This window comes from Notamacropus eugenii, chromosome 3 (genome assembly GCF_028372415.1).
Source record: "Notamacropus eugenii isolate mMacEug1 chromosome 3, mMacEug1.pri_v2, whole genome shotgun sequence".
NCBI classification, from domain to species: Eukaryota; Metazoa; Chordata; class Mammalia; order Diprotodontia; family Macropodidae; genus Notamacropus; species Notamacropus eugenii.
Genome location: NC_092874.1, coordinates 104,211,674 through 104,220,253, shown reverse-complemented (window position 1 = coordinate 104,220,253; position 8,580 = coordinate 104,211,674). Strand labels below are relative to the sequence as shown.

Sequence of the window (8,580 nt, the reverse complement as noted above, 5' to 3'; positions counted from 1 at the left end):
GAGAGGATGCACTGGGAAAAAAAGGTAGACATAATTGATGGTAGAAATATGGTCAATTATCATGGTTAAGGACTGAGAAAAAATAAGAGTCTGTTAATAAGGCCAAGAAAGAATATTAATGAAGAAGGAGAACAAGGAGAGCAAACTCTCAAGGGCTGTGATTAGAAAGTGTTCATTGCTGTTATGTGTTGGAAAGACAAGGAGAATGAAGATTGATTGAAGAGATTTGTGATTACGAGACCTTCAACAGGAAGGTAAAATTAATTATAGGGGAATAAAGGGGGAATGGGTGAAAAGGAAATGAACACAATGAGCATTCATTTTTGTCAGTGAAATGGAAGAACAAATTGCTAGCCTGAGGTGGAAAACCAAGCAAAGTTTTATTCCAAGGTAGAGGATAACTATGGAAAGAAGGGGTGAGACTAACAATGCTAGAAAGGCTGAGAATAACTAAATGAGCAACCTTTTCTTGTAGGAGAAAATAAGGATCAAAATAGTATTATCCAAATATTAGTATCATCCAAATAGCTCATACATTGTATTTAGCAGGGGCTACAAAAGACAAAATTCCTCTCCTCTCTGTTGTGTATGTGTTTCTTTTCTAATTTACTAAAGATAGTAGAACACTTTCTGAGGTGGTTTTTTTGGGGGGTTAACACTATTTAAGGATATGTTTGTCCATAGGGAGCTAAATAGGTATGTAAAGATTTGAAGAAGAAATAGACTTTTGGAACATTCAATCTTGATTATATGAAAAGGAGGGTCTGTGCTGAAAAAAAGTGATGCCAAGATGAAAACTGAGGTCTGGTCATGAAATGTCAGATGTTGAAGAAGATATTACAAAGAGATTTACACTGGAACAATTCTAGTGCTTACTATCAGATGTTCATTTTTTGAAAACAAGATTGTCTTCTGATTCCCAGTTTTGCTCATTATTTACTCCAGAAATGAAAGATAAAATGGTGGCAACGTCATTGAATCTCATCTGGTTTTCTTAGGATCGTAGGATTTTGAGCTAGAAGGTAATGTAGAGATAATTTTGTTTCACTGAACTAAAAATAAGAGAGAGCAAGATATTTTCTCATGATCATTCAAATAGTAAGTGTCAGAGTCAGGTTTTGAACTAAGACCTGGCTATTAGTTCATTTGTCACCTTCTACCCTACCTTGGAGTCATTGATGAGCAAAAGAGGTTTAGTTCTTCTATCCTCCTATGGACTGACTTTCATTTGTTACAGTTTTCTAAAACGAAATAAGTAATCATATTAAAAAAAACAGGAGTGTAGGCACAGTAGAGAAAGTAATGTATTTGGGGTTGAAAGACTTGAGTTCAAATCCCTCCCCTGTTACTGCCTGTGGAACAATAATTAAGCATTGATAAGATTTGACATGATGACCTTTTCCTCACAGCTTCTTTATGTCTTATCCTCAAATAGCTTTCTGTTGCAGTCATTACTGTATTTTCCCCTTTCATATTTCATTTAGCCATAAGTTCTTTTTCTCCCTCCCATATTCAGCAAATATGTATTTTCTAGAGATTTTCCTAAACAGTTACCCATTGGACTCAATGATCCCTAAAGTTTCTTACAACTCCAATTTCTATAATTTTAGCATTATATGACTAATTCTAATGAATAATAACATCTACAGGTTGATTTGGGTAAAAAACACTCAACTCTCTTTGTTTGATGTTGTTATGAAAATTCAGTATAAGTTCTCAATACAAAATTAGGTGCACAAAGATTAAAGATGCAGATCAATTTGCTATTTTATTTTTAAAATAATAATTGATATTTATTTGACACTTTAATGTTAACCAAACATTTTACACATTTTATTTCATCTTATTCTCTCAACAACCCTATGAGACAGGAAGTACCAGTCTTGTCTTGATTATTTTACAAATGAAGAAACTAAGATTCCGAGATGACAACTAAATTCTTCATTGTCATAAAGCTAGTATCAGAAATTGAATTTGAACTCAGGTAAATCAATCAGTCAAACACTATTTAGTAGGCACTTACTATGTGTTTCCTAATTCCAAATTCAGCACTCTCTCTATCATGCCATGCTTCTTATCCTTAGACCAACAATATGTCATCATCCACAGATAATGGTATACATGGATTTAACAGAATGGTCTTTCCCACAGCTCCTTTAGTCTTATCCTCAAACTGCTCTTTATCATAGTGATGATTATATTTCCCCATTCTATGTGATATTTAACCATAAGATATTTTTTCTCCCTCCCATATTCAACAAACATGACTTTTCTGGACATTAATTTCACTTCATTTTCTCCAAAATATTGACCAAAGTATTCTCAACTCAAATGACAAAAGTGTTACAGATACATGACTCACGTGGGAAACTGAAAAGATTTTCTTCTATCAAAACTTAAAGTATTTGTGAGTCTAGTATCACCATCCTGAAGGAAGTTCTCTCCTTTTTCTCATTTCTCTTCTCATGCTTTCAAGCTGGTTCACCAATGGCTTCAAGGAGGTGTCATCTGCCTTCCATTTACTATGAATGCCATAAATACACAGGATGCATAAATTATATTTTGGTGCCAAGGCCTATTGCAGTTTTTTGCATACTCTAGAGGCTTATAATTATTTGTTGAATTCATGGAAGCAGTGAACTTGGGCTCTGCTTTCTTGAAATTTGATGGCAGAAGAGGGGAGAGAGGACATGACTTAAAAGTGAAGGTTTTTTTTTTTTAAGTTGGCCAAGCATTCTTTCAGATTGGTAGAAAAAATTAGTATGAAGGGAGAGACTGAAAATTCACAAGTAAGAGAATAACAGAGGACATGGAAGGTGATGGTGCTGAGGGAGCAAGTTTAAGTGCACTGACCCAGGTAAGAGCTGAATCCATAGTCATGAAATAGAGAGAAATTAATATTCTGAGGGACCAAACCTATGATCATAGAATCTTATATTTGAAAGAGGTTTTAGAGATGGTCTAATTATTTTCCCTACATAGTGAGGAATCTATTATGAAACATCTCTTCAAAATCATCATCCAGATGATTTGAAGACTTCTTTGAGAGAGGGTCATTAATTCATGAGTAAAGCCTATTCCATTTGTTCTACCCACATTCTATTGAAACCAATTGAGCTACTCGTTCCAAACTCAAAGAGATATTCAACACAAAATCCTGGTGTGATTAAAGCACACTGCTTTGAAAACCTAAGGTTTGATTTTCAAACTCTATGATCTCTCCTGTTTCTTCTTCTCCCTACAGATTGTCCTTCACCATTTAATGGAAAAAGATAATCAGACGTGGGTGAGTTCATTTATTCTCCTGGGGCTGTCTAGTGACCGGAGGATTCAGGTCTTTCTCTTTGTCCTTTTCCTGTCCATTTACCTGCTGACTGTATTTGGAAACATCCTAATCATCGTTCTGATCAGGCTGGACACCCAGCTGCATACTCCCATGTACTTCTTTCTCACCAACCTCAACGTTGTCGACATCTCTTATGCTAGTAGCGTTGTACCCCAAATGTTGGCACATTTCCTGGAAGAAGATAAAACAATTCCATATGTGAGCTGTGCTGCCCAACTCTTTTTTTCTCTGGGTCTAGGTGGGATTGAATTTGTTTTGTTGGCAACAATGGCCTATGATCGCTATGTAGCAGTTTGCAACCCTCTGCGTTACTCAGCCCTCATGCATGTGGGCTTCTGTGCCAGGCTAGTGGCTGCCTCATGGGTCAGTGGTTCCCTAAACTCTCTCATGCAGACTGCCATCACTTTCCAACTTCCTATGTGCACAAATCGGGTCATTGACCACATTTCATGTGAACTCTTAGCTGTAGTCAGATTGGCCTGTGTAGACACATCTTCCAATGAGGTGGCAATTATGGCTTCTAGTATCATCCTCCTCATGATGCCATTCTTATTGGTTCTTCTGTCCTATATCAAGATCATCTCTACTATCCTGAAAATTCAGTCCACAGAAGGAAGAAAAAAAGCCTTCCAGACTTGTGCCTCCCACCTGACAGTAGTGACTCTGTGTTATGGGATGACCATTTTCACTTACATTCAGCCTCACTCAGCCCCCAATATCCTTCAAGAGAAGATGATCTCACTGTTCTATGCCCTTTTAATACCCATGCTGAATCCTCTGATTTACAGTGTGAGGAATAAGGAAGTGAAAGGAGCCTGGCAGAAACTGCATGGGCAAGTCTATGAATTAAAGTTGAAGCTAACTTCTTCATAAGTCACATGAAAAGATAGCTATATCTATAAATCTACCCTCTAAGATTTAAATGTAGTCAGCACTATCCAGATCACTCTTTTCCTTTGGGAGTTGGAAGAGCTCTTCATGATGTTTTCATAAAGAAAGTGAGGGGAGGAGATGAGAGACAGTGAGAGCTAGACGCTCAGAAGGACAGAACTTCCCAAGTTTGTTTCACTCTTGTTTTTGATGTTCTGCATAATCTAGAAAAGAAATCTGATTTTATCATTAAATTTGCCATATTTTCATATTCACCCATATGTTCAGATGAAAGATTTTCTTTTAAACCAAAACACTTTAATATTGGAAGAATCACCCAGAATAATTGCATATGGAGCTTCAGCATAATGCAGTAAAATTGTCAATTTGTCTAATGCCAGGAAAAAAAATTCTTGTTATTGAAATTTAAAAAGTAGTGCTTATTCAGTCTTATACATTATGGACACACTGGCTGCAGCTATGTTAAACAAACAGATATGTCCAGTTAATTTAGTGAAGGAGAGGAGGAAACATGAAACCATTTCTTCATTTTGAGCTTATGCAAGTATGTGGACCTTTCTTGAAGCACTTCTTTTTTTAGATAAATACATTTCTATAGGTAAGCAAGTGATCAGAATGGCTGAAGAAAAATTCTTTTAGAGGGATGTGTGCGTGAATGTATGTGTGTGTGTGTGTGTGTGTAGTTGCATAAAAAGTTTAAACCAGTCCAGCCCCAAAGGAATCAGTTGTCACACATGTCTCTGAAGCTTTCGCTGTAAAATAAATTGTGCCAGAGGAAAGTTTTTACTTTTTATTTCAAAAACAAGATGAACCTTGACTATATATAGAATACTTACCTTACAACGCCCCAATGAAACTGAAGGAGACACTGCAACACAGTGGAAAGGGAACTGGATTTGGAAACACAGAACCTAGGTTTGAATCCTGGCTCTACTCTTTACTGTGTATCTTTGAGAAAATTACTTAATATTTCCCTTCTAGTTCCAAATTCTTTGATCCTATGAACTTGACTGTAAGTGGACATCAGTGTTGATCATCATGGGTGAACTAGTCAGCCATGTATAGTTGAAAACAAGGAGTAGAATTTCATGGGCCTTGGTAAAAAGGTTCCTAGACTTTAGAAGACAGTAACAGACCTCACCAACTTTGGTTAAAAGGGATATTTCTGGACAGTTGAGTGGAGTACCATAACCACATTTGCTAGAAATTCTAGCTGGAAAATAAGGGTAAGAAGGAATAGAACTCATGAAGAAGTATGGTTGAATAAAAAGGAAGGGAGGGAATGGGTGAAAATCACCACTCATATTATAATCCTGAATTTATGATTGCTATATTATCCTGGGGTACCCCAGACCTGTCTTCCTTCCTGTCTCTGTTTTCCTATAGGGTTAGCGACTTTGTCAGCTTCCCATATATACAGCATTTTTGTAATTTTCAAACTGTTTACAAACTCATTGCCTCATCCATTCTCACAATAAACCATGTGACATGCAGAGGTGGCTGATGTTTATTTGGATGGAATTAAATGACTCACCTAAGACCTCCTAGCTAGTTCATTGTCCAGATTGAACTTCTCTGTCCAGTACTTTCCCCAGAATATTCCCACAGAATGATGAATAAGTTCAAGGCAGTAACCTAGATTCACATTCTAACTTCTCTCAGTGCTGTGGAATAAACCACATTTAGCAAGCTAGACAAGGGTTTTGGAAAGTTGTAGGAATCCAGAGAAACTCACCCTGAAAAAGACTAGATTTAACTATTCCTAGCTGATCCTAGATGAGCTACTGCAGCCACCCTAGACCAACTCTACTTTCTTGGAACCTAACTAATCTGAGTAGACAGTAATCTATTAGTATTAAAAATGATTCTTTTAATATATATTCACTTGAATGACTTTACTATTCTTTCAGTATAGAAAAGAATGGTCTTATGTTGTCTCCCTTAAAAAGCATTAATAAAAAGCAACAATCTAACCTCACAGAATTTATACTCCATGAAGGTCTAGACTCTTTTCATTTTATTTTTGTATCTTACAGTATAGCATGATGTCTTGACAATACCTGATAGTTATAGGATTGGATTGGCAGACTTAAATTCAAGTTCTGACTGTGCTATTTACATAGTTGGATGATTATAAATGCCATTCTATCAACCTGTTTTCTGTTTTCTAGAATGACTGTATTACATCCTTTTCAGCTCTAAATCCTATATTTCAAACAGAAGGAAATGATGGCTCCAGTTGGGAAAATTCCTAGTAGAGTCTTTAAGATGGAGTTCGTCCTTTTTAAGATTACCCTTTTCTCTAAAAGACAGAACCCCAAACTACCCTTGATAATCAAAGACTAATTAGAATCCCAGAGCTCCTTGAAAATAGGGAAGTGGGCACAGTAATGATGGTTCAAGTCACTGGTCTTCTATGGAGGAAATGCTTATGCTTCTCTTTGGAAGCAACATGACTTAGTGGAAAGAGTGTTAAGTTTAGCATCAGGAAAGTTAGGTTTTGAATGCATGGCACTCAATTTTAATTCTTCATGTTAGCCTAGAAAAGATTGACCTCATCAATTTTAGAGGTTCTAATAATTCAAAAATATACAGAATCAGGTAGCCACAAGTGCCAAATAGTAGTGAATGGAATTTTTTTTAATGACAAGGAATTTTGGAATATCTTCCTAAAAATTCCTCTCCTGTTACATGACAAATAAAGAAACAAATACAAAAATCCACATTTTGTTTCAGAGGTGTGTGACAGGGCAATGAGGAGATTCAAAACCCTACCATGTTTTACATTAATTTTTATATGCAAGTACATTCTCTGATGCTGGGCTTTCTCACAATTGTCATTTTAGGCTTAGTTTTCAAAAATAAGATTCTTTTATCTTTTCTTTTACATGAGACTCTCCATGTTAAAAAATAGTCATGTGAAGATCAGTTAAAGACAGAGAAATAGGTATAGGAATATACTGGTAAACATTTAACAACTCTCCTTTGGAAAAAGAAATGTATCCCAATCCAGTTTAAAGTTTTGTCTGCATTATCAAAATTTTCATTACTTCTTAAAATCTAGAGACAATCAACAACAATAAAAAAAAAATGAATCAAGCCTTGATTTGTAGCATTTGCTGATTTCCAAGATTCACACTGAAAGTTTAATAATCAGCTCTCACAGTCTGATTCAATTTGGCTCCAGCACATGCCAAGGTAGATGGATAGGTAAATAAATGGGTGGACAGATAGATAGGACATTTATTAAGTGATTACTATGTACAAGGTTCTGTACTAAGCACTGGAGAGAGACGTAGGCAAGTAAGATTTTCCCTGCCCTCAAAGAGTTTATGTTCTAATGAAAGAAAACAATGCAAAGTTGCTATAAAACAATGGCTGGAATGCTGGGCTGTCAAGGTAAAGCAAAATATCAACTCTCAGAGACGGGGGAGAGAAGGCTATGTTGAGGAAATGTCAGAAAGTGTCATGGTGGCCTGGTCCAAGACAAGAGAGTGTAAAAGAATAGCTATAAAACTAGGTGACTGAGAGAGTAGAGTTCAAGATTCCTGTGTGAGCAAGTTGGTCCTAGAGAAATGGAAAATGTAAGGAAAATGGCCAAAAATGGCAAGGAGAACTGGCTTCTAGCAAAATTAGACAAAATATTCTTGGGATGATTAGTCTGGAGAAAAGATGACTATGGGGGGGGGGAAGTGAATGGGGGGCAGTGTGGATGCAACATAATTTCCTTTGAATGTTTGCAGAGTTGTCATGTAGAAAAAGAAGCATGCTTCTTTTTACTATCCCAGAGCACCAAATTGGGACAAGTGAGAGGAAACTATATGTAGACTGATTTTGTGCATAAGGAAAATATTCCTGGCAGTTGGAGCTGTCCATAAATGGAATGTGTTGTTTTGTTCAGAAAAGGAAGGTGCATAATTAGTAGCTAGACAACCACTTGTTGAAATAGTTATAGAGATACTTTCTATTTTGGGTAACTTTTAGACTATATGACCTATGGTTCCTTTCTAATGTTAGTTCTCTGGTTATATGATTAAGTGGAATCAGCTTCTTTGCTGGTTGGCTAAATAGAACACAATCAGATAAGGGAATTAATTTTCTAAAAGTCAGGTTCTTTAGGGAGAGATGATGTTAAAGTTAGTATCCATGGTATTTACATTTACTTCTTTAAGTTGTATTTCAGGAAAAAGGTTTTTAGTTATTGGGTGATGAAAAAAACAACACTGAATCATAGAATCACAGTGTAGGAAGGGGTCATCTAGCATAATCTGTACCTGAATCAATGAACAATAATTTATTAAATGCCTATGTGTCAGGCAGTGGGCTAGATACTGGACAAGAAA

General features: G+C 36.2%; 1 protein-coding gene across 1 annotated transcript; it reads left to right on the top strand.

Annotated features, from left to right (window-relative positions):
- The first annotated feature begins 3,168 nt into the window (after positions 1-3,168).
- Positions 3,169-4,893, top strand: LOC140531205 (olfactory receptor-like protein OLF3). Its single transcript, XM_072650272.1, has one exon. It carries the CDS (start codon positions 3,263-3,265, stop codon positions 4,217-4,219), a length of 957 nt encoding a protein of 318 aa, XP_072506373.1. The 5' UTR covers positions 3,169-3,262; the 3' UTR covers positions 4,220-4,893.
- Positions 4,894-8,580: the final 3,687 nt, after the last annotated feature.